The sequence below is a fragment of the Dermacentor variabilis genome, chromosome 7, assembly GCF_050947875.1.
Source record: "Dermacentor variabilis isolate Ectoservices chromosome 7, ASM5094787v1, whole genome shotgun sequence".
NCBI classification, from domain to species: Eukaryota; Metazoa; Arthropoda; class Arachnida; order Ixodida; family Ixodidae; genus Dermacentor; species Dermacentor variabilis.
The window spans coordinates 141,932,937-141,960,029 of NC_134574.1; the positions used below are offsets into that span (position 1 = coordinate 141,932,937).

General features: G+C 45.2%; 1 protein-coding gene across 6 annotated transcripts in view; it reads right to left on the reverse strand.

Moving 5' to 3' along the window:
- Window positions 1-2,630: 2,630 nt before the first annotated feature.
- Window positions 2,631-27,093, reverse strand: part of LOC142588029 (poly [ADP-ribose] polymerase tankyrase-like) — a 103,999-nt gene continuing 79,536 nt past the window's right edge. For 5 of the 6 annotated variants that reach the window (XM_075699466.1, XM_075699470.1, XM_075699464.1 and 2 more), the window contains exons 39-50: window positions 26,828-27,042; window positions 24,189-24,227; window positions 19,468-19,573; window positions 16,945-17,108; window positions 15,753-15,894; window positions 14,284-14,463; window positions 11,220-11,427; window positions 8,166-8,273; window positions 7,134-7,330; window positions 6,085-6,177; window positions 4,094-4,229; window positions 2,631-3,061 (exon numbers count right to left, since the gene is read on the reverse strand). In XM_075699466.1, coding sequence (XP_075555581.1) covers window positions 2,934-3,061; window positions 4,094-4,229; window positions 6,085-6,177; window positions 7,134-7,330; window positions 8,166-8,273; window positions 11,220-11,427; window positions 14,284-14,463; window positions 15,753-15,894; window positions 16,945-17,108; window positions 19,468-19,573; window positions 24,189-24,227; window positions 26,828-27,042 — 1,716 coding nt within the window. In that variant the 3' untranslated portion in view covers window positions 2,631-2,933. The remainder of the gene's footprint in view (window positions 3,062-4,093; window positions 4,230-6,084; window positions 6,178-7,133; window positions 7,331-8,165; window positions 8,274-11,219; window positions 11,428-14,283; window positions 14,464-15,752; window positions 15,895-16,944; window positions 17,109-19,467; window positions 19,574-24,188; window positions 24,228-26,827; window positions 27,043-27,093) is intronic. The other variant, XM_075699468.1, reaches the window with a different exon arrangement.

Here is a 27,093-nt window from a genome sequence, read left to right on the forward strand (position 1 = left end):
CCAACTTGTCAAACATTCTGTCCTTCTGAATAAATGTATTTGGTAATATGGTAATACAATCAAAATGTAGTCAAGGTAAACACCTAAAATGCGCATTCACACTGACCTGGATGGGACAAGGTGCAGTCAAATTTGACTTTGATCGAAAAGGGACCCATATAAGGCACTCGAAGGTTGTCGATTACATTACGAAATGTCAAATTTGGCCAGGGATCTGCTTGTCGCACCATCATGAAAGAGTACACTTCACCTATATTCAAAGATTCCTGCAAAAGTGGAAGGCAGAATCTATCTCGCTGATATCCCCTACACAGTTTTCAAACTGAATGACACTCGTGGAAGTTTATTTCAACATAAAAATAAGGAAAATGATTAGCTTTATGCACAAAGTGTTCTCTTTCACATTGGTGCACCATATAATATATTATATGCACCATTGGTGCATATAATATAGCATACAAGCCTGCCAGCCCGTGTGAGGTGCATCAGAGTCAAGTCCCTCTTGAAATATATGGAGGGAAGAGTGCAAGTGAAAAACGGCACGACAGGAGAGCAGGTTATTTTTTAAAAGTTGGTGAGGCTCGCTGACAAAGCAAATAGATTTCTAGGCCACGAAACCTCAGCTGGAGGTCAACCACCTTCGAGGCCTGCTGCGCACAAAGTTTACTCTTGCTGCCCTTGTGCTTCACCAGCAACTCTATCTAGACTTTGTTGCACGAAGAAAGCAGGAAGCAAAACAAAAATGTTGGTGCACGGCAGCAGTTCCTTCTGCTCTGAACCCGCCTGCTGCGGACAGTGACAGGCTATGGCAGCACACACTGCCATCTTCTCAGGAACAACTTAATTGGGATGCACACAGATTCTGTGCTTGTCTGCCACAGTATAGCCTTATCTGGCCTCCAAAATTACAGGCACACCACGCAAAAATGCCAAGAACCAAAGGTGCACAACAGCACAGCGGTTAGTGGGCCGGGCTTTCAAATTGTCACTGTAGAAGCACCAGTTCAATCACCATCAGAGGCAGCAGGCGGTTTCATTCTTTGCCACATGACAAAGGCGAAGATGAGAGTCGAAAGATAACACCAGATAATGACAAGTTGACGATAACTGCACAGCATGATGGCAAAACGGAAAGGATGACCACTGCGAAGTTTCAAACTCTTATTTTCCGTCGCAGTAAAAAGGCACCACAACATGAGCTACTTCAAGCTTTACAGCAATCAACCCATGCCCTACACGTACACTGTGGCTCTTTCAGTGCCACCGACGTACCGGTGTGTTTCCAAGTTTCTGTCGCGCCATATCACCAACATACACATGCGTTTTCCACTCTCTCCAGTCGGATGCGTGCAGTAACACAAAGTTGGCGAGCTCTGCGGTAAGTTCCACCATTTGTTGTGTATTTCAAGAAGCACATTTTTCCAGTCTCTCTGGGTTTGCTTAGTCTGGGTTCACGCAAGCAGCCTTCAGTTTCAGAAAGCAGCCTTTGTGGGTGTGTGCATGCCACGCAGGGTGCGCATCTGCAGCTTGTGGGGATGCGCGATTCTCACGCGTCCCCCGGTACGTTGTTTTCCCGCATAGCTCCCGTCTCCTGTAATCCGGCTTCGCCACGTGGCCTGGGGCCCACGGCGGTCGGTGTGGTTGAAGCGCAGTGCGAGAGATGGCGTGAGTGTTGCGCTGCTAACGCTGCCTACCGGCGGGGTTACTTGTGCGCCAAGAGGAGAAAGCTCTTCCTCTTTGGTTCGGGGACGGCAAGCAGCGCAGACGTGCCGCGCGTGCGCTGATCCATGCTTCTACGAGACCGTCTCGCGAGGCCTCGAGCGAACGAGTCGTTTGCGTGACCAGGCGTTGGGTGTCCAGCATGGGGTGAACATATTCGATCGCTATCCGGTTGCGGTGAATCGGACTTCCTAGATTTGTCGTGCGCCCATCAGCATGTTTCGTGGAGAGCAACTCGGCTAACAGGCATTGATCTATGAAAGGTGCAATAAATGCTTTTGCGATTGTTTGCACTACTGTGCTGTCGTTCCTTTGTCCCAAGAGCACGAATGAGAATCTCACAAGCTGTAAGGGGTGGCTCCCGGACTTTGTGCACAGTTGTCACAGCGATTCTTCGTTCAAATTTTTGCAACATAGCGCAAAGGCCACCACTCTTGCGCGTTTGTCATTTATCATATGTTTATAGAAGGCTATATTTTAATCTTTATTTGACTATAACACCGCGGCGCTATCGCGTCGGAACTGAACGAAGAGAGCAATGCGAGGATCATACTAAGAGTGGATTTCCTATTATTGTGCTATTATTTTCCCGTTCTACAACCAAAAACGAATGGTTGGGTCTATTTTCTAATATTCGAGAAAAAATCTCAACGCTGGGGATGCGTCATCTAAATAGAGAGAGAGAGAGAGGGGCACTGAAAGGGTAAAGGAAACACTCAAATTTTCACTGAGTAAAAATGTGAGTCTTCACTTTGAAAGTTTTCACCAGAAATTTTTCACTTTACTGGTGCCCTAGCTGCAAGTGGCTATAGAAGTGATGTCTGTGCACTACATATGAACATACACATGATTGCAAAACATGCAAGCACAGCACGGACATGCAAAAATGTGTGAAAAGAAAAGAACACGAGTCGCTTATGTCTGACATTTTATTGAGAGGCAGTTCTCTTGCTGCCAAAGCCAACTAATTAGCGTGGCCTTGGACTGTACATATAGGGGGAAGAAAAAAAAAAAAAAGTGCGCGCGTTTAGACGTTTCCCGCACAATGAAGTGTATGCGTCCCAATGGCCATGAACGACGATGAGAGAAGAAAATTTCAATCCCATGGTAAGAGATGGGCTCTTTGAACCGCTCCCCAGTGAAAAGTGTTTCCCCCCCACCCCTCCCAACCCCGATCTAAAAAGGTCTGGCTCTTTCTTGTTCTTGCCGCTTGATCAGTCCTCGAACTCCAGCAGGTAGCGAAGGCACACCTGCGCTGGCTTGTAGACTACATACTCATTGTAATTCAGCGGGCTTTGATGGGGCTCGTCCTTGTTGGTAGGACCCAGTGGCACTGAAGAACCTGCAGCATGAGAAGTTCCTGTAGGTGTGGAAACAAAACTAACAGCTCAGTTTGTGCAAATTCAAGATACAGCGAATCTCAGTGATAGGATCACGCCCGATAAGGATTTTTCAAAAGTCCTGGCTGGCCCAAGTCCATTACATTACAACGTGATAAATTTCTAATGTTGCGAACCACTTTTCATGCCGTGACGGATGATATAAACGATTGAGACCCTTCGTGATCCCCAGTGAAGCCAGTGAGAAGGGCCAGGCACGCCGGCAGCGCCAGGCTCTGGCTGTTGTCAGGCTGGCAGAGGGGCCGTACCAGTTGCATTCCTGTTGCAGGGCGGCCTACGTCTCTGCTACGACTTCACCAATTTTTGCGCAGTCACGAGAGATTCATATCGCCGAGATTCTACTGTATGCAATTTATTTTGCAAAGGCCCCAGGTTTGCAGCGTACGATGGATAAGTTCGAAACTACAATCGCTACTACATTTTGTAGGCGTACTTTGGATTTGGTTCCTTCTAATTTCTCGTTACATATTGTGCTGACTGGTCATCTCAGCAATACCAGCAACCCTGTGTGATATGAGGGCCAACAACAGTCTTCCAAACTGTTCGGAACAATGTGTTTATAATGAAGGCACTTATGAACAGAGTGAAAGAAAAAGCAGTACGAGAAAATGAGCCATCTTCTTTTTATTTTGGTCTGTTTATGTATGTCTGCCCTATGAATAAGTGCAGGAAATCAACGGTGTGTTCGACTTTCCTTGTCCCTTGTGCTTGTTAAATTCAAGGTGGTCAACCAACAACACTTCATTTGGGCCTAGTTGGTACATAATTCTGAACTAAACGTAACAGCGCAAACACCTAAGATGAGCCACAAAAAGGAAAGACACGACACACACAATCTCAGCGCCAGTGTGTGTCGTGTCTTTCCTTTTTGTGGCTCGTCTTAGGTGTTTGCGATGTTACGTTTAGGTCAACCAACAAGCCCAACTTATGACTACCATGTCCCATATCATTCAGTGGCGCGACTGTTCACTCACTGTGCCATGTGACTGTGCCTAGGATGTGCGGCTGCCAGCGACCGAGGGCACGGGTACTCTCGTGACTTCCGGGAGAACCTGGCTCCGTGTTGCCAGATGGTCCAAGGTCCAGGTCCCGACACCGGCCCAGGGCAACCTGTTTGTAACAAATGCAGAAATTCACAGACGTCCTCAAGTAGCAGGGAAGAGCTCACAGAAAATGAGGGCCCAGCTAAAGAGTGCTACGACTATTCTCTATTACAACATTTGTGGATTCAACTTTTACTCACACGTATCTACACTCAACATTGAAGATTCCTGTTGAATTAACTTGGCTAATATGTGTTGCACTGCTCCAAGTTATTGACCAATTCGCCCTTGTGCTTCATGTGCAGTAAAACCTCACTCATACGTTATGGGGAAAAAAATGAAAAGAAAGAAACGTGAGAAAATATGCGTAGAGGATGCGCGTAGAATAATGTGGTAGGCTCCACTACAGTCAATATTACGCAACGCAAAGCGTTGCGAGAATTGTTGCAGCACGAGATGCCGCTGCATGCCACGTTGACGGGGCTCAAGCAGCCCGAGATGTGCGTTGGCATTTTTGCGGCTTCGGCAAGGTTACATTTGCATTCCTCGAATCCTGCCAGGGCCAGCAGCTTCTACGGGCCAGGCGTTTTGGTGGAAAGTTTTGACGTGCCCACTCAGCGAGAATCGTGGCACGAGATGCTGACACGCGTTGAGTTGGTGGGGCTCAAGCGGCCCGAGATGCGCTTTGCTGTTTTCCTATTGCACAAGATGGCAACGAAATCGAGCTGGCGGGCAACGCCGGAATACAAAGCCACCAGAAAGAAACACGATGCTCATTTCGCACGGCCTGCAGTAGGGAATGGTGGCGTGTTCAAGTTATTGCCTATTAAAGGCATGCAGTAATCTTCCAACGGCACTATATGCCACCCGCGTTGCGACACAGGTGAAGGCGTTTATCGCAATGGGGTTGGCGGTGCTAGCTGCGAGTGCGACATGCGACAACCCGCGAGTATTTTTCACGTCACACGGGCAGGCACATGCTCCTCTTAATCACAAGGTGCATCAGGTCTTACTTTAAACATGGGATCTAGCACCTGGAACACTTATCACACGATCTTAGTTTGGCGATGCATTGAATGCTGGTATTTGACGGGAACATAATGACCGGCAAAAAAGAAGTGTAACTGTAGTGGGTCATTTTGCGTGTCCTCGCTTGCGACTGTCGCTACCAGGAAATAGTACGAAATGTTGTGGTATCAGCGAAGTTCTACTGAATTATTAGAACAATTGCCCTGACCTCTGGAAGGTCCTTGGTTCAATCTGTGGACCCTGGACCGGGATGAATATTTTTCGGTGACCACATTTCCTTCTATGTAACACTATCGGAAGCAGTGGCAAACAATGCGAAAGCTTTATCCTCCTCACTACCAAAAAGTAATGAAGTGGACAAGCAAATGAATAACTACTTTAAAATATTTATGTTGTGCCATTTCATGAGCTCAGAGAAAACAAAGCTAATGACATAAAAGGCATCTTGAAACTGAGAAGCAGCGTCCACAAATGTGGACATCAGTTGCAGCACCCTCCTTTGGAAGCAGGGTAAGCCGTGACGCAGGCCGATAAATAGCCATGGTTTGAATGCCCTGGAACTTTTCAACTTTTCAGCGAGGAGTACTTGGCTTTAGAAAAAGTACCCACAAATAAGGACAATGGTGGCGAACAGTAAGATTTGCGAGAATGCCAACAGCCATCTAATTCTTTCTTTCTCTCTCCTTTTTTTAAACGGCTGCCTCACCCAAGATATGGCATCCTCATTTGGAAGCTGAATAAGGCGTGGTCCAGGCTGAGAAAGATGCGCAATTTTAATGCCTCGCAACTTTTTTAACAGGAGTACGTGGCTTTAGAAAAAGCTTAGTGATGAAGTTATGAAACCAAGGTCAAATGATGAAAGCAAACACACAAAACCCGTGAGAGATGCTTACCTCGCACAAGAGCATGTACTTAGGACCCGGGGCCATAGAGCCTGACTGGCATAGCCAACGTGCTTGTTCAAAGCGGTCAGCCAAGCAGATGCCCTGCGCAGTGTTAAAATACTTTTAAAAAATTGTTAAAAGATTTTTTTTTATATATGGTCACCATGACCATAAATATTTCTAGCACATTTCTTGCAAACAAAACACAGAACATTTCTCAAACCACCAGATTAATGTTACAAAAGAGAACTATCAAAAGTTGCGAAATACTACTCATGTTAAACATACAAATCTGGTTTTCCATTTTTTTACCCCCTGTGCGACTTGTGACCCGTGTCAAGTTAATCTTACTAACATTCTAAAAGCCCTTGAGCCGCAAAGCACACTTTACCTATTCTTCATCACGCCCAACCTAATACAGTAAAGAAACCTCCTTATAAAGAAGTTAAAGGAGGAACAAGAATTACTTTGTTATATCCATTACTGATGTACTGCAATATGAATCTTTATGAAGATTTCAAGTGGAATTTCACTTACTTAGTTACATCCATTATTTCATTAAATTGCATTTCATTATAAGGACGACTGACAGTGTCCCTGTCTTAAGAACCGCCGAAAATTGGAAACACTGCTTTCTTTCACAAGTTCTTCCACTCACCTTTGCATAACACTGCCATTGCACCCACTCACAGTTTGTTTATTTCTTCCCCCATTTTTGCAGGTTCGCATCACTTCTTTTTTGGTACAAACTGCCGAAGATTGGGATAACCTGCCTGCTAAAGCTACAATCTATCCTTCTACCGACCAACCCCAGCCAATCTTCGTACAAGCAATCAAATAATTAGCTAAACACGCGCACTCCCATGTAATGCCCTCTTAAAAGAGCCTTTGAGGTATTGACGAAAACAAACAAATGAAACAACTAGCTACAAGCAAGCCGTCGGCTCCAGGGCGAGGCCTCTCTGTTTTCCCAATGTCAATTGGGAAACTGGCTAACTGGCTAGCCTGCCTGCAAACAACTAAAAAGGTAAACACAAATGCAGGGTGCAAGGTGCTACCTTGGTCTGGTGGTCCCCCATCCAATGGTCGACCAAAAGCCTTGGCTCGAGCCCGTTCGCAAGGACGCTCAACAGGTTGTACGGCTGAACGGCGTGCCACAAGAGCCAATGGTTGTCCACTCCACAGGATTCCAGGCGCTGGAGCTCCCCGTCGCGCGTCAGCCGGAACATCCGCAGTATCTTGGGAGGCTTCTCAGCTGCAAAAACAAGCACAAACTGAAGGCCGGGTCGCGGAAACCAACTTCACTACAGCGTGCCATCACTGTCATCATCTGTTCCATTTGGAAGTCCATCGCAGGACAAGGGCTTCTCTCAGAAATCCTCCAATTGCTCATCTTGCATCAAAACAAACTCGTTTTATACCTTCCTACTTTGTCTTATCCCTCTGTCTAATCTGTGCCCCTGACGACATTTCTGGTCTGTTGCTGTACATAGAACAGACACTTTTAAGAGGATACAACAAATTATCCTCTAACTCCATCAATTTTAGACGCATCAATGTTGGAAATTCTCACAACATAGAATGATAACATTACGCTGTGAAAAACGAGCAATGCACAGGACATCAACGGCCTAACAGCTCGGTAACTACGGCATTCTGCTGAAGAGCACAAGGTCGCGGGTTTAATTCCTGGCCACAGTAGCTGCATTTGAATAGGACAGGGGGAAACACGCACACACGCACACACACACACACACACACACACACACACACACACATTACTTGTTTACCATCCTTTGGGTGCGCCATGAAAAAACCCCAGGTGGGTGAAATTAATCGGTAGCGCCCCTATTACTGTCTCAGATAGGCTGTGTGTTAGATAGGCTGTGTGAATCTGAAGATTCAGACATTGAAAAGGAAAGATGAGAAAATAAAGCAAGAAAGCAAAAGGAAACTGGCCCTTGCAAGAGTGTTTGCTGGCACACACACAGTTCACAAAGCCTTTTATACGCGCCAGCAACTTGCTCGCAATGGTGAGTGGCTGTGAACACAAAGCACGTGAATGCAACGAAACGAAAGGGCTCACTCACAAGAATTATGAACGTATTGCAACGTCGTCTGGACCTCGGGATTCTCTTCTCCCAGGTGGTACAACTTGCAGCCTAGATGGAGGTACGCATAGTCCAGGGGGTGCACCTCTGGAAGGAAAACAAAGGCACAGGAAAACCTGCCATCAGCATTTCATTGCAAACTGCCTAAATTTGAAGAGCTTGTTTACGATCATTGTGCTGACACCAGTGAGACACGATTTCCACTTGCATCCAGTTTAGACCAAAACCAATGGCAAAAGCGTGTGAACACATACAGTCACTGCTGAACTAATTTAAATTTTTTTTTTTCAGAACATGATCTTTTTGCGGGACGCTCGATTATTCGGACGCACCCGCTCAGCACCACTCAGCCACAGACCCAATGTTTAATGGCTACAGTAATTTGGGCCATCATTATGCAAATATTCCATGGATTAAACCTTTTCAAAAATTTTCGTTTGTCTACGGCACAGATTATTATTGCTGCCTGTTCACCACACAGTCGACCGCATTTGCTTTCCCTTGCCCCCCATTCTGTCACCGTGGCAGACGGCCAGGGTATATCTACTCCACCATCACATAATCTGCCTAACTCCATATTTAAATCTCTGCTCTCTCATACATGCTAGTCTTGCTATCTATATCACCCGTCATTTTCTGCTGCATCACTCACTGCATGGTCTTTAGCTTCCTCTTAAGTTTCTTTGTTGTCCAACAATTTTGATTATTATCTAACAACTTTGGAATGCATTATAGTGTTAGCCAACAAGTGGGAGACTACGCTGCGTCTCCTGACTGGCTGACTCGGGCTCCTTCACACCTCCTGTGCCACAGATAAGCTAGGTTCATCCCAGTTTCTGCAAAAAGTTGCAGAGGTCGAGCTCAGCTCATTGAAAATATTTTATATTTTCTTGCAATTTTACATTTCTAGTCAATGATATATATATATATATATATATATATATATATATATATATATATATATAATACGGCTGTTCAACTTTAGTTTTGCAATACATGGGTGAGATAAGTGCTTGAAACATTGTTTTTCATAACAAATTCCGCAGTAAAAAAAATTTGACCATCTCTTGCTAAGGACTTCCGATAATAGGGTGGTACAGAAGGGGTTAACGAAAACTGGAGACGCAGGCGCAAGCACAGGATACTACTTTGCGTGAATGCGATAACAAGTGAAAGGACACGCAGGACATACAACAAATAAGCAACACACAACGTAAAGAAATCAAAGTCATCCTTGTCCTTGTGCTTTCCAAAGAGTTGAGAGTTTGGCTGTCTTAGGGCAGCTTGCTCCCCTCCACTTTCTTCCCTTTCACAAAGTTATTCCGCCATTTTTAAAAAAGTGTTTTGGACCAGCTGAGCTCGTCAATGGCAACAATACCCTTTTCAGAGAGATTTGGACGAACTAGTTTTTCTTCGACTAACATAGTTTAAAAACAAAGTTTTTCTTCTACTACAGAGACAGCTACAGTGCTAGCGTTGGAAATAGAGGTCAGAACTACACAGACGCCAGAAATTTTTAAGCCACGTTGATTCAGTCTTCGTGCTCTGCAACACAGATGGCAGTAATTATTTCGTCAAAGCTGCAGGGCCACATGTATTGCACTATGTTTTCTGCTAGATAGATGGCAGCACATTGTCAGCGCTCAAATACTGTGTTTCTGGAATCGCACGTTTGCTGTACCTTTACCCTCATTTCTAACTGTACCGTTTGTGGCAATGACAAGTACAGCTAAACTTCAATATAACGAAGCCGGTAATGTAGGCAATTCGCTTCATTATACCGGAATTGTTATACAGTTAACTTCTGTTAATTTGATCCTAGCGGGACAGGCGAAACTGACTTAATTATCCGGAGTCGCTAATTAAACAAGCTGACGAAAAATATGCCCAAACACACTGCTGATTCATTTGTCAGTGTTTTTCCAATTCTGGCTCGCCCCCAAATAAACGAATGCCCACTTTCCATGTGTCCAAAGTAGAGAACATAGAAATGACATTAAAGCATCTAAACTAAGTATTAATGTAATGTGAACGAATTTTTTTGGGGAAAAAAGACAGAAAAGGAAAGAAAAGTGTAGCACAATGGTGACTGATTTCCTGTCAGCTTCGCCGCAATACATCTGTGTTATGTGTTAAAGCATACAAAGCTGCAAAGGCGGTTTTGGTTTTGCATCTTACTGCACTGTGCAGGCCGTTCTCAGCCCCCAACTACCGAGAGGGGGGGGGGGGGGGGCATTAGAATCGGGCAAATGCCATAGTCAGACATCCCCGTCTTTTCTCTGGATTTCTACCGACGGAAGATGAAGGAACGAAGAAGACAAGTCCACTTGTCGAAACACTGGCTCCTGCATTCACCTTGTTCACGTTTTGCTCATAGTCATACATTGTAAGTTATGGTTATTGCTTGAAAATTTTCCTAGGGCAGGCCAAAAGTAACAGTTTTCGATGGGAGATGACGTGTGTTAAGCTCATTCACTGCACCCTAAGCTTGGCCGAGACAGACGCTGTCACTAAAAAAGAGTCCCTACTGGAGTCGCCATAGGGGTCAGGCGCATGTGTGCTGACTGGTCAAGTTCGAATGATCCAGAGAAGGCCCAATTTTAGGATCAAAATAACAACAGTTGGGGCCCATAGAAATGCATGGGCGCCGGGCCAGGTCTTCAGCCAGGATCAAATTAATCGGAATCGAAATAATGGAAGTCTACTGCACTGAGGTTCTAGATACATTATGCTCTATGGACAAATTTTAAAAAGTAACATTATATCGAGGTTTAACAGTACATATATATTGCATAGTGAAGCGGTAAAATGAGGCTTCCTTGAACGAAACACGAAGCAAGTTGATATAATTGCTTTTAAGGTCACTTTTGACCCTTAAGGGAGTTAAGGATATCGGTATGTCAGTACAGCAGTGCACTACCGCAGATGTTCAACATCTGGGAGGTGTCCACCACGAGCACAACACGGAGGGTGTGGACAAGCGTGCTTCGTAGCCCCTTCAAGCTCAGTGAAAACGACAGTTTTCAAACTCACCAGCTGCCCTGAGCTGCGCTCCAGTGAGCAGCTGGTGGACCAGGTGCAGGTGCACCAGGCTGTGCACCAGGTCCGCATGGCGCGACACGCCCCGCTCCTCAAACAGAGGCTCGAGCCTCTCGAAGCGGCGGCCCCGCACGGGCACCAGGCAGTACAGCTCCTCGCTCTTTTCCACGAGGCGCGACAGCAGCTCTTGAAGCTTGCCCTCCTGTTGTGAGCAGAAGAGCACGAATCGCCTTCACTTTCAGAACAGTGTTCTAGCACCAGCAGGCACAGGGAAAAGAGAGGTGAGGCCAAGTGTGATGATTTGAATGGTAATCACGTAAGGTTCAAGTTTATTTACGGTGGTTGGCAGGACAATACAGAAGAGCGTAATACACCATGAGGGGCACCTAGTCCACCTCCATAAGGCAGCCACTTTATTATGAACCCTTCCAGAGAGATGATGCACCTGATGGCGATGACATGGACAGATGTAGATGAGGAGAGTAATGAAAAGCGCTCACAGTATACAAGCTGAGTGCATAAATAATTTGGCAGTCAAAATTGTGTACGGGATATGAGAAGAACCAACATTTTTACAGGAGAACATTACTATGTTGCAATGATAAAATTGTCTGCATCTCACTTTCGTCTTTGTTTGTCCATGGTAATACCTCCAATCTTTTCTTTCTGTTGCACGTACAAGTGGACGAATATTCGAAAATTTCAAATATTATCGGATGTTATATTGTTAATAGTCATAATCACTCCGAAAAATTTTGAACACTCAGTTGGATACGAATATTCGAAACAAATCGAATATATTGCTGGCTGTGAGGGAGCAAACCCGGTTCTCAGCAATGGCATCTGTCTAATCTCAAGTGTTTGACTTCGCACTGAATGTGATGATAATTTTGTGTTGCTGGCAAAACTTCGCCTGTGAAGGAAGCTTAGCTACTGGACATCCAAGCTTTGAGGAAAAGCCAACCTCTCAATTGCAAAGGTCACAGGTTTGCAGACTCGTTAGCAGTGCCAACCCTAATACTGAGCTTATTGCTCGACAGTAAATGCGATGAGTGACGGCTGGCTCGGGTCAAATGTCTCCGTGTTTACGGGCATTTGATATACAATAAGGCACAGGTTGGCGAGAGCAGAGAGCTAGTGCAAATTACTTGATGTTCTAAGTTAACATGAGCCAAATACACAATCATTTAGTATAATCACTTACTAGTCCAACTTTTTACCATATAGAATGTAATTGTGATGTTGCAACATGTTAACATAACCAAACTTGCTAATACGAAGGCTATCTTTTTTTTCAAGGTCCGATCGGTCGCGCAATGAGAACCACAGTGAAAATCCGACGACGCTGTGGGCAGATGTGTTGCACAGTGTCTCTAGTGTGTCCATCCATAGCGTGAGGTCGCAGTTTTCAATTCTTAGCGCAGTGAGCACGTAAACGTCAAGCAAGAGAGTCTCCCGCTAAGTATGAAGTGCGTGCTGTCATTCGATTTCTGCATGCTGAGGGCTGCAATGCAGCCGAAATTCATAGACGAGTGAGTAATGTGCATGGCACAACTTTCACGGGTGACAGCAAAGTTTGAGGCAGGGCACACAGATGCTTGTGATGCAGGTGGGCAAGGGAAGAAAGCGAGTGTCAATTGATGATCTCGTTCAGCGAGTGGATCAGGCGATTTGAGAAAATTGTCGGCTTACAATTTCTGCGTTGAGTGCTTCGTTTCCCGAAATTTCACGGTCAGCTCTCTATACCATCGTGAGTGAGAGACTCCAGCACCGCGAACTCTGCACGAGGTGGGCTCCTAAGATGCTGACCGACTATCGCAAAACACAGCGAATGGGTGCAGCTTTAACGTTACTCTTAGCGCTACCATGATGGAGGGCAAGATTTTTTAAAGAAAATCGTCACAGGGGACGAGACACGGGTCTGTTTCGAAACTGAAGAAATGAAGGAGCAATACACACGGTGGGTGCATTCTGATTCCCCGAAAGCAAAGTTCAAGCAAACCTTCTCCAGTAGAAAGTGTATGGCTGCTGCATTCTGGGACAACAACGGTGTTCTCTTGGTGGGATTCATGGAACGTGGCATGAACATCACTGCGGCCTGGTACAGCAGAACTCTTAACGTTTATAAAGGCAATTCGGAACTAGCGAAGAGGGATGATTGTCATCGGGCATTATCCTTCTTCGTGACAATGCGCGGCAGCACAGTGCAGCTGCGACAAAGAAGCTCCTGCAGCATTTTCAATGAGAAGTATTTGATCACCCACTGTACAGCCTGGACTTGGCTCCCTCTGATTACCATCTCTTTGTTCACATTAAACGCTGTCTAGGTGGACAGGAGCTTGACTCAGATGAGCTGCAGACCAGCATACAGAATTGGCTGAAAGCACAGCCGGCTGCCTTCTATGATGAGGGTTTAGGAAAGTAGGTACCACAAATATTCGCAAGTATTGTGTTGCCAGCGTCTTCATGAAATATAGATGGTGCAATGATGAAAAGGTCCCTCACCAGGTTTGTCTATTTGTTAACGAGAGAGGCATAGTCACACGCACAAATTTCTCTTTGGAGTGCTTGTTTCGCCACTGACCGTGACTAATCATCCAATGCAGAGAGTGCAATCACGCAAGAAAGGAGGAGGGGCTTATGCTGTGGCAAGTCCCGTGGCTCCGGTGTGGGAGAAGGCCGGGAAGGAACAGCGCTTGGGAACGCTACTAAAGGCAGAGGGAGAGAGTGTCTCCGATGGCAGTGATGCTTGCCTCCAGGCGGATACCAGGAAAGTCAATTGTTCAAATCTGTCATAACCGTATTCTGCACGATGTTATTTTAGCATTCTTTTTCTTCTTTAGATAGCTTGGCTAACGTTAGTTGGGACACCCGGTGCATAACGAAGGCTTTTTCCCATCTGATGCAGCTTCGTTCTAATGAGGTTTGACTGTATCACTTTTATCGCTAAAGGTTATTATTGGTGAAGAACAGAAGCCATTCATTCATGCCTCCATTCTAGTGTTAGAAGGTTCGTCCTTTCTGTCATTTGCTCATGGGGCTTCCTTCCATGTGTTACCTGCTGCTCAGCCGAGCGCTCCAGGGAAGCCTGCAGCGAGGCCTTCTCGCGCACCAGCTGGTGGATGTCCTCGAGCAGGGCCAGCGCGGTGGACAGGGACTCGGCGCTGAGCAGCTCCAGCGCCACCTGACCCTGGGCACCCAGCTGCAGAGGGGCGCTCACCAGCATCTCGGGGTTCGCCTGCATGACGCAGCGACACATCATACGCGTTGACCACCTCGTCATCACTGGGCACTTGCAATGAACCCTTTGGAGAAGTAACAGGCTGGCTTTACCGCAATGTATGTTTACCTAAAATATGCCGGCTTGCCCATGGCTAAAATGCTGAATAACACGCAGCTGGTGTGCCCATGGTATCGTGGGTTCACTCCCAACATACGCAACAAAACAGTAATTGAACAGCACCCAGCTGTACAGTAATCGCCAATTCAATTTGCTGGCCGCCATATTTAGGGCACTTCTGCATTGTGAGAAAGTCAGTTTGGTCCTTTTCTAGAGAGATTAATGTTAAAAAATTAAACAGGGTGCAAAAATTTTTAAGTGAACTAGTGAAAAGACTCAATGTCCACCATTCCTAAAGGACACATTGTCTCGTGACAGAACAAAAAGTGGCAAGACATCGCAAGAAAGGAAGCCTAAAGGCCCCAAGAAAAATGGCAAGTCGTGCTAGACTCGCAGCTTCAACTTTTAAAATAGTGAAGAAGCAACTTTAACAGACAGGTGAAGTTCAACAATAACGAAATCCCTACAGGAGCAGACGTCTAATCAAGTTGCTTCATGAAGCAGTCACAATTCTCAGTCTGAACAAGCAGTGCATCAAATGGTGCATAGTCAACAAAAGTGTAAGGGATGGCTCCAACTTATTAGGGCCCGGCTTTGTTGTTCCCTTAGTATTTTGCAGCCAAACCCGAACGATCACAGAGCATGAGTACGGCAGAGCCAGGCTGTGTGCAATGGTGTGCAATGATGCAGGTTACACACATCTATTACTACGATTATGAGTTTTGCAACAGTGTCATTTCAAAGGTAACTATATATCCTCGATGCTGCCAAATTTGATTACATCAACTTTGTTTTACACACTTTATCAGGTGCATTCAGCATTATTAAAATATCTTCCACTCTTTCTTTTGCCAACTTCAGCTCTTGTCAAGTTATATAAATCATTTTTGGGTCTAAATCAGCATCTGTGACCATGAGCCGCAAAAATTTGGCCTTAAACATGCAACAAATTTCATTCAATGAATGAATGTTTGGTTTTTATTGGCGCAAGGGCCAGGTATGGATAAGGAAATTTCATTCAATCCAGTTAAGCAGTTTCCTAATGACATATGCCTGAATAGGGAAAACCGTTGGACCCAAAAGCTCAAGATGAAGCTCACACTAAAGACCAAATGTAAGCCCAAGCTTAAGCAAAAGCTAGAACAAAACCCAAAGTTCAAAGGGGCAGCAGAGGAGGCTTTACCCACCAGTTTGCGCATCAGATCCAGCACCGCTGGGTGAAGCAATGACTTGCATGGATCGCCGAGGCTGATGGGAATATTGCTGGGTGGAGGGCTCTTGCGTTTCTCCCACTGCACGGCCCGGAACTTGCGAGGCTGGGCCTTGAAGCTGGAGAATGTCAATTGCAGAGCACTCAAACTCCCGTCCAAGCTGAACAACATGCCAACATTCATGAACACGCACACACATGTGCACGTGCAACCGGTGTACAAGCATAAAGAAGACAAAGCGAATTCATTTGTGCCCTTTGTTCCCACTGCGCCACCCTGAACTCTTTCTCAAAATTCAAACGAAACACGCCAACAAGAAGCTATGTCTTCTTCTCAATGATGTGCAAACTGTACTCAAGTGCTAAAAAGCTTTCTAAGGTATGTGTTTCAGAAGAGCAGGCTTTACCAATCTCGTAATGTGCACAGAGATACTCAAGCCACGCCAGCCAACTTGCTATCGGATTCGCAGAAAAATACCTCGGTGAAGAAAATGCAACTAGCACGTGACAGCATGTAAAACTGAAAAAGCTATACCTCTACTCACTTTGTACATACAGCAGCAAGCAGTAGAATTGCTAAGAGCTATCTCTCTCTCTCTCTTGTTTTAACGTATCTCACAGCACTCAAGAGTGCTTTTATTAACACAATTTGACGCAATGTGCAATTTACTGTGGTGCCTACGTTTTGCATGCATTTGGGTGTGGGTGTGCAGACCTTGACGTTTAGGTGTGCAGACCTTGTCAAGCCTGACAGATGGCTTTTTGTCTGTATACACCCAGTGTCCTGGATACCAAAATAAAAATGATTTATTGGTTGATCGCTGATTAATTCTTGAAAAGCGAACCATCATTGAATTCTACCACTGCCTGCACATGGGACAGAAACTTGGAGATCAGCAAAGAAGCTTGAGAAGCAGCTGAGGACCATGCAACAAATGATGGAATGGAAAATCATAGGTGCAACATTAAGGGACAATAAATGGTGATGATGATAGTAATTAGAGATCTGTGGGAGATGCCTTATAATTGCAGGGGGCTCAAATAGGCTGATGATGATGATTATTGAGGAAGGTAGAAGCAATGTGACCCGGGAAGCCATCTCGATTCAACCTAATTCAAAACCAGGACTGCCGAAGACGCCTGGTCTTGGTTCACTCAACTTGGCTCACCTTTGCTGGTCCTCCCAAGCGTTGCCAGTCTTTGAGCGGAAGAGGCGCGCAAATTCGCGAGCTGCCTCAGCGACTGCGGAATAACACGACCGGGACCACTGGCCGGAGTCACCAACGCGGCCCCAGCGACAGAATAGCACCACGAGTCCTCCTCGCTGAATAAGCTGTGAAAGAGAACACAGGGCACGGTGACAACGTGTCGCATGCAGCCAGCAGCACACAGGTGGGCACGTGGGGAACAATTAGTACAACATTAAGGCCAAAGCTGTGTAAGAAAAATTTGCGCATCACAAGCAAAAACAACACAAGTTGACCACATCGAAAGAGATCAGCAAGGCTGGTGTGGACGTCAGAAATGAGTCATTGAGCAATCTATAGAAGGCAACAACCTAAGAATGCAGGGGCTAATACAGCATTGTCTAAGTGAAATAGGATTTGTACAGATATGCCAGACAGTCATGTGTGCCCACTTCCATGACAACGGTGTCTCTCGGGAACCATGTTTGAGAACATGGTTCCCTAGATGGATTAATTGGAATGTATCACACCAGTTCCAAAACCTATGCAACATCTGATAAGACAGCCCTATCTATCTGAAACCAGGTACCCTGGTGAGCAAAAGTACATGGACTAGGGATTTCCCTATAAAGCCGATTTTCTGGTCTGCCTCTGGATTTAACCTGGAAGTGAGAACTTGGAAATCTTGGCATGCGAATCTTCCAGTGCACTTGTCAATTTAAGTTTGCGCATTGTCACTACGAAGTATTTTTTTTTTCTAAGACATTATGGTCCGATTACTTTTGCTCACAGGTGTACAGTTGAAACTTGATATAATGAATTAGCAGATATAATAAGTAAATCAATGTTTTTTGCTGGTAGCAGCATGTAACAAATATTGGATGCAACAAACGTATTCTAGTGTCAAATTCATTATAACAATGTTTGACAATACCACATTGATGATGTGACGATACGTTTTTTGTGAATATCTTGCACTGAAAACTCAAACACAACAACCCTGACAGCACTTAAAAGGCCCCGCATCAAGTCTTATTAAATGTTTTGGCCAGTCGAGCTCGCTTGTAACGAACCTGAGTGTCACATGGCATCAATCGGTTATAGCCTTAGGTTAGTAGTAAATGGACTACAGCTAAAAAGCTAGTCAGAACACTTAATTTATTCATCTGCACAAAAATTAGGGATGCTTGTCTGTTTCTGCAGTGAAGATACGATGAGGGCAGTCTTCAGTTTATTTAAAGCAGAAGAGCCCCCCTCGCCAAAGCCCTTGGCATAGACATGTTCTCTGAGGCCCTCTATGTAGCCCATTGCTACAGCCATGCTTATGGGTGCTGGCTCCAAGGTTTCATCGTCATTCGATTTATTCATGAACGGTGCCCTCGTCCATGCACGCTTCCACAATGTCAGTGTCCTCATCAGCAGAAATAAAATCGTCTCAGCCAACGTCATGGCCTCCACGTCGGAGCCTAAGACGCGCTGCCACAAGTCACCGCCGGACTGATCCTCTTCGGAAGCATCGGGCTTGACATCATGTACTACGTTGAAGAAGCCGACCTTGCAAAAACAGTTCTGGACGCAAGTGTCCATCACCTCCACGCAGGCTGCCCTCATAATTACACATCTGAATACAGCGACACTCGAAGCGGCAAATTGGAGGCCGGGTGGACAATAGGCATCTGTTTGCTGTAACTGATCGGCCAGGCTCAAAGATGTTTGTTGTATGTGCGATTTCGTGTCATTGAAATAACGTATATTTTAATGGTTGCAAGGGTTTCATTTGTTTTAAGTGAAAGCTCGTCTTAAATGGGGCACTTAGAGGTGGGCTCGACTGTACACTGAAAATTGCAGGGAGCTGCCGAGGGAGCTTTTTACTGCAAGAATATTTCAATTTGCTGCATTATTAAGGAGATACAAACATTTGAGATATCGCACTGCTGTGCTGTCAGGATCTGATGTTCATCACGAATGTAGATATACTCTCCTTCTGCCTTGATTAGCGTCTGCAAGTGACACTTCTTCCCTACGTTCTCCTGTACCAGAGCCGAGGGATTGCTTCATGCTTTCAACACGAGCCCAGTCTTTTATTTATTTTTATCCCCCTTCCTCTTTTCGCTGCGAGGCGCCCTCCTAGGGTTAGTATTGAGATTTCAGCATAGGGCAATTTACCGAGGTCATTTGTTATAATAGGTGACCCTGCAAGCAGTGAATCTTATTAGAGGCATTAGTGAGTGTGACCTTGCCTCTTGGTGGAAAGAGGGCAGCCTTCAAATCAAGACCGCACGAGCTGCTTTTAGAAAGTTAAGCTGTTTTTGTACCGAGCAGCTGTTTGATACACCACAGGCAAGATTGGCAATGCTGCGTGATTTACATGCCAGGCCCGTCAGTTTGTAATGCCCCAACCTTGCAAGGAGCCCTTTTAGTAAACAAGTGCACAAGAGAATGGATCACGTGTGATGGCATCAGCAACGAACACTTGGTCCTGAGCACACAGAAGGGGGTCCATACCTGCATCTTGTAAAAACTGTACAGACCAAACTGGCCATAGCTCAAATCCACCATGGTTAGGAGCGCGTCGTACGGCACATTCTGAGCCTTGTCCATGACCACCTCCCTGCAAATCAAGAGGGCAAGAGCACATGCGCACGCTCGCAACCACAATTATGGCAAACTGACCAAGTTCGCATCTTATTACTGATGAAAGCAACACATATAAGCTTCTAGTCTGCAGCTGTTATTGAATTGTTTGGACTTTACCGATGTGCTTTTAACTTTTCTGAATTTGTGAAGCGGGCTGGATGTTGACTGCCATGTCGCAATATTTCTTTTTCCAGGTATTAGTTATACATGTGTTCTAATTTGCATGTAATACAGTTAAAGCTGGATATAATGAACTTCAATAACAAAACTGTCGATGCAATGAAGTATTTACGTTTTATTACTTTTTGCACGTAGAACACCAAGTATTTTGAGCCCCGATATAACGAAGTGCTCATAAGCTCTCTGAATTTAACGCAATTTCACTGCTACTGCGAAGGAATACAAAGGCAATAAATGGCAACTGCTGTGGGTGCAGATGGTCAAATGGCTGAACTACATGCAGTTACTTGCAAACACACCTCTAAAATCGCTTGTCACACAGAAGGTCACGGTCGCCGAAGGGGAGCAGCGTCTGATACACCTGAGTACCAGTACCAGTATTAAATTCAAGACCGTCTTGCTGTAATGTTTCATATTAAGTCCAAGCGAGATAAGATCCTCTTGTGTTCCACATGATGCGACTTATACTTAAAAAAATCGTGTGACTGGGCCGAGAAGCATGGCGGCTTGATGTGCACCGCCTTCTTGCGTGCGCCTCCTCTAGCTTGGCTGTTGTGGCTGCACAAGGTTTTCAGGGCGGCTGAGCACAGACGCGAACAGCGCACCCTATGGTGGAGGTAATATGCGGTGGGTACAAAGACTGGGCGATACGGGATGGCTGGTGGCTTCACAAGCACTGCCTTCCTGCACACAGTGCTAGAGATCAGATAATCTCGAGTTTCGGCGATGCGTTGAAGCGAGAGGCAGACGAAGTGTTTGCTACCCTCGGCCTGTGCTCTTCATTGCGCCAGCATTGTGGCAGTGACGGAGCATTAGGGAGTCACAGAGTGAGATCTGCTCAGGTTTGCCTGAACGTGCATGCCACCATGCTTGTGAATTTAGTTAGTAAGCCGAGTTGGGTGGTTTTTCTGAGCCAGTTGGTGCACTATGATAGCGTGATGGTTCCAGCAGGTATAGATGCGAGCACAAGAGAAAAGGAAGAACACACAGGACAGGACAACGCTGGTTTGTTGCTACAAACGGAGAGGACGGTGAAGGCGGCAACGATGAAAGACCTCGAGAGGTGTAAACATCAGCTGAAGCAAGAAACATGCCTCGCCTGCTTCGAAATAAAGTTCAGTGCGGCGGTGGGAATGATCGGCTCATGCGATGTGTGAAGCAGCTCAGCCTTACGCAATTTTTATGCACTGAATAAAATGGCAGTGCTGAAAAACAGAGCTGATTGATATCTCTGGTATGTTTTTTTTTCCTTTTAAATCTTTACAAAGAGCCAGCTTAGAAGCCCTTGTTGAAAAACTGTTCAGTAGTGGTGAATCTTTTAGAAAGAACTTGACTTTTCATTGCAATTTCTGCAGCTTTGCTTACCTCGTAAATCCGCTTATCTCGAATTTTTTTCTGGGTTTTAATATTTTGAGCTAGCGAGGTATTACTGTATAACAGCTACCAAAATTTCGGATGCTGTACCAGATCTTGCTTGATTTCTTGTGCATGCACAATGTTGCAAATTTGCAGCAGACATCTGATGTACTTAATGCACTTAGCTACTCTTACCTCTTCGTATTTCACTTTCCTTATTTCCTCACACTGACTGATCTGATTTCACATTGAACAATCCTTTTCTTTCTTTCCTTTTTTTTTTTTACCAGAGGTTGAGCCCATGCTGCATGACTATCTTTGAATGTTGTATGTTTGTATCCCCCTGCAATTGTGTCTTCACGGCACCGCAGGAAATGTGAATAAACAAAGAAACAAAGAAACAGACAGACACAATGGCCATGAACATGTTATTGTCCTTTGCATCATCTTGATGCTGCATTGGTTGGACTGTGAGGAGTGGCACGTTGATAGTGTCACCCACACTGGGACAACGCTATCGGCGGGCTATGGTGACGGAGTGGATGTGAAAGCTTTGCGGGCTGAACCGCTGATGTGAAGATATCGTTGATATGGCAAGAAAACGTATCTTTAGTCGTTGACTTTCAAATTCAGCAAAATAAACGTTTTTCCAAGTTTAAATTAGTTCTTTACGATTGCCCATAAATTTAGAGATCCTTTTTGGTCCCTGCCGCAGAAGAAAAAATCGGTCAGCAACTGTTTTTATTTGTAGGTATGTCCGAATATTCAACAATTCTGAATATTGTAGACTATCATATTCCTTATTTGATTAGGAAACAATTAAAAATATTTAAGAACATTCAAACCAAATCGAATATACTGCAGGCTGTGTGGAACTAAACACGGTTCTTAGCATTGGTTTTTATTTAATCGGAGAATGTCTCTGATATAATTTTGTGATCATTTCATGCTACTGGAGAAACGTCACCTACAAAGCATGCTTAGCCACTAAACGCCTAAGCTTTGCGGAAAAGCCAGCCTCACTGTAGCAAGGGGCACTGGTTTGCGGACAGTGACGGTGCACTTTTTTGCAGTGCCCCTCCTCCCCACCCGCATTCCTGAGCTTATTGCCCAACAGTAAATAGAATTTATGATGGGTGGCTCCGGGTCGAACGTCTCCCAGTTTACGGGCATTTGACGTATAGTAAGGCACAGGTTGGCGAGAACAGACAGCTAGTGGGAATTACTCCATTTTCCAAGTTAATAAACCCAAATATACAATGTTTTAGTATAACGGCTTTCTAGTCAAACATTTTGCCAATGACAATGTAATTGCGATGTTTCCACATGTTAAATAACCAAATTTGCTAATAATTGCATGGCATATCATTATTCGATATTCGAAACTGAGTGAAAGAAGTCAAGGCATGCAGACATGGACACAAGAGAATCGAAGAACACAAATGCCGTGTTGGTCCTTATTCAGCTAGTTCAACTTTCTATAGTTTGAAGTAATTGTACAGAATTCGAATTCAAAAAGTTTGATATTCACACACCCCTGCTTATTTCCATAAGGTTGAATTTCAAATAAACTTCAACAAACTAAAGTCTAGATTTTATCAGCTTCGTTATATTGAGGTTTCTACGTTATGCTACACAGAAATTCGTCCTTTTATGCATAGTATAGATGCAGAAGAATTATCATGCCTTTATTTTGGCATGGAAGGGGCCATAAAATTGTGTGAATAACTGGGCAGTATAAAAAGACAAACTTCAATCAAAACAAAAAGCGAACAATTTTGTTGCACTTGGCAGCCAGCGAACACTTTCACTGTTTGATTAAGAATTAAATTCTGGGGTTTTACGTGCCAAAACCATATGAGACATGCCGTAGTGGGGAGGCTCTGGATTAATTTTGACCACTTGGAGTTCTTTAAATTGCATCCAATGCAAGGTACCACGGGTGTTTCTGCCATAAGCCAGGATTTGATATGGCGATCTCGTGCTTAGCGACGCAACACCACAGCTCCTAAGCAACCACAGCGGGTGGTTTTTCCCTGCTTGATACTGCACCGACAAAGTTCCCTTACACGGTGGCTGTATAGCCCACAGAAAGCAAAAATAAAGAAACCCTGGTCTAACGCACTGTCCTGATCGGTGTATGTGAAGCTTCCGCGTCTGTTCTGCCGCCCCGCCTTGCCAACATGACCTTGGGTGTCGCCCCAAAATGGTACGACACCAAATGCTACGGTCACAGAATTCAATTAACCGCTGCTCTCCATACGGCCCGATGAACGCTGTATCAAAACCTGTCAAACAATGCAGGAAAGCTTTGCTTTTAATATTGCGCGAAAGCCAGGTGACAACATCCTGAATTACGGCAACTTTATTTATGGCCGCCACTTTTTCCATTTCCCAACATCACTTGCACATCATGTACAAATGATCGAACAAGATCGGGTTAGATGTCGGGAATTTCGGCTGCCCCTACGAATTGGTTCTACGAAAGTCTTACGAGTCGATCCAAAACTTGTCCCAAGAGCAGTGCAATCACTGAAGACACTTACATGTAAGTGTTGGTTAATTTCAGTTCCTTTCACTGGGAATTTGTCCTTCTCTTCAGCGAGTCAAGAACAGCTTCTTTTGATTTTGAGATCATTGACAGTGAGCTCTGTAGCATCCCGATACCATCCCCTTTCTCGCAGAGTTCGTTCTTGTCCTTAAGCAAAGGCATTCCGCCACGTGCCTCTATTGCTATTCATGATCGTTACTTGCCACATGGTGACAACAACAACACCACACGGGGTGCTGACGCAAGGCATGCCAAGGAATACGGAACTATGCTGCATAGAGTGTGCGATGCGATGCACTGATGCATGTGGCCCTCTAGTGCCGCTGATCGACACTGCGGCTCATCTTGGAGGCCATGACCAGCTAAATTCGCCGCCGCTGGAGTGTCTAGATGCTCCTCCGCTTCAGCGGCTAGGGAGGCTAGAACGCCTTGATCCGCGCTGAGGGTTGCCGCTGGCATCGAGGCGCCCTCAGTACACCGAAAGGAATGCCAAGATATTCACCCAGCAAGACCCGTAGGAAACGTCCACCTTCCAGAAGCGCTGGGATTAAAAGCGGACGGAAGTATTTACTGGTCAGCAGTTGAGATAAGCAACAGACTTTAGAGTACTGGTGGAAAAAAAGCAGAGGAGAGATAGATAAAACCGGAGCCATTACAGGCATAGAGGTATCTGCACAATACAGAGATAGAGGTTTTAATGAAGCAAGAAAAGCTCAAGGAGTGATAGGCAAAATGCTAGACTGCTAGATCGAACAGGCTAGGTGACTAGAGCAGAATCTCGCTGATACGACCCGGTTTCGTCCCAGAACATCATTCGAACTTGACCAGTCAGCATGCAGCAGTATAGGGCCTGACTCCTATAGTGACCCCAACAGTGACCTCTTTACTGGCATCGCCTCTTTCGGCGGTGCTTAGGGGATAGTGAATGTGTTGAACACATCATTCATCATCATCATCGAAAGCACCTATTCTTGGCCTGCCCTAGGAAGATGTTCAAACAATAACAGTAGCTCACAATCGTCTGATTGCAGTATTTACCAGATTCCAACGTGCACTTCTTTTTTTTAAGAACATGCGGCCAAAAACTGCCTGCGCAGTGCAATCAGGAACAAAACAAAGACCACTTTCGCAATACTTGTATGCTTTCCCGCATAACAGGAATGTATTGTGGCGGAGCTGACAGACTTTTAATGCCAATCCTACATAAGCTTTCCACTTCAGAAACATAGAAAGTGGGGGCCTGTTTGGTCCGGGGGATTGTTAAAATCAAGAAAACACTGCAAAATGAAACAGCGGTGTGCTTTGGCATATTTTTCTCCATCTCGTTTAATTCGACCAGCTGGCTAATAAGATCAATTTCGCCAGTTCAATCAGGGTCGAATTAATGGAAATAACTGTACAGTTTCACCTCTTTTTTAATGTTTAATGCGTTCTCAGACAACGCATTCGTTCAGCACCAATGTTCTACATCGTCAAACTGCGATCGTATATGTTTGCCAGCCGCTAGAGCCCATGCGAATAAAAAAAATGCGTGAGGCACACAACATGGTGAGCAGTACTTGCCCATGCCGCACGAAAAATGTCGGCATGCACTGGGTTTCCTTTTCCAGTACCAGCCAATCTCCTCGCAGGTCGTCGCACGCCGCAATGACATCTATCGAAGCCAATTCTATTGCGATAAACATCTTCACCTATCTGTATCACAAGGTGTGCAGCATAGTGCCGTTCGAAGGGTACTGCACGCTTTAGACAGGTGATAACTCAAATCTACCACTGTTCCCTGTTGCAGGTGGTCCGAAGCAAGCACCGTGTTTCATACTGATGGCATCCTATTCTGGCATTGCCTGCCAGCTTGCTTTAGTTTGGGCTTCCAGTCGCAGCCTTAAAACACGTAATATTAACGTGTTTAAAACACGTAATATTAACGTGTTTAAAACACGTAATACACGTGATTACGTAATAGGAAAGCAACACAGCGCGTCTCGAGCACCAACAATTGATTCTTGCCAAGTGGGCATGTCAAAACATCCCGCCAAAACACCCCGCCCAAACAAGCTACTGACGCAGGCCGAATCGTAGGAGCGCAAATGTAAGGTTCCTGAAGCTACAAAAATGATGTGTCCAGAACCAATCGAGGCCCAACAGCTCGGCGCACTTTGGTGTCTCGCGCTACAATGATTAGCGTAATGCTTCGCATTATGTAAACGTCAACTACAGCAGAGTCTGCTGAATTTTTTTGCGACTTCGGATCATACGTTTTCCCAGTCAGTACATTTCTCTCGCGTTTTTTTCCAGAACACATGAACGAAGTTCTACTGTGTTTGTCACTGCCCCATTTCAAAGGGAATGCCAATAAAAGTAATCATCTATCGGCAGCCGCTCTTTGTCGCACAAATTGAAAGGTGCACTTACAGCTACCATTTGACCAATGCAAACCACAGTAGTTTATAAATTTATTGCCTCAGTCTTCCTTTCCAGCCACAGTGACATTTCCTAATAACTGAACTTGCGGGTAAACACACACTTCATTATATTGAGTTTAAAAATACATTGTGCTCTATGGACATGAAGTTATAAAATGTTTACTACTTCGTTACAGTGAGCATTTTGTTACCTTAAAGCTCGTAATATTGAGGTCTAACTGTATGTAGTAGTGCATGCAGTGTGTTCTCATTTTGTTGTTACAGTTGTACCTCGATGCAGTGAACAAAGTAAAAGCCTAGATTTTTCTCACCAACATCAGCGTGTAAGGAATGTGCTTATAACAGATAACAGACATAATGAAGGCATTTTTTGGGTTGAACGCAGCTTCTTTACAGTAAGATTGGGCTCGATTATTACTCTAGCAGCCACTGTGATCTTCCGCGCTTGTCCCGTGCCTCATGCTGCCAGGTTAGAAAGGTCAGCTGCAAGGCTATTTGTTTGTAACAGCATACATTCACTGCGCACCTCCTGGTGGCACTAGCTTGAAGCTTCACACTCAACAACCCTGAGCTGAAACGCAACCTAAGGAAGACTAAAATTAAAGTACAAACTTTTCACAAAGATGGCACATAAGAATGCGTGTGCTTCACAAATAGAGTGAGAAGAGAGTATTCTACATCATGTAAGCAAGCTCGCAATCTGTCAGAGGAGGCTCACCCGTCATCCATATTGGCAAAAGGGTCAGGGACCGCCTCCCGCGAGTCCCTCTGGTTAGAAGCTGCCTCAGCGGAGACCTTCTCCAGGAACTCCTTCGAGTCTTCACTGAAGTGGGCGGGGAGTTTGATTTTATCCAGCTCCTTGGGGTTAGCTGCCACTGGCAGATGGTGCACTGCAACCTTGGGCACCTGGTCGTGAGACAACTGCATGGCGGCCTGCAAAGAGGCAAGATGTGCACACGGCGATTCAACATCGATTCAGATGCT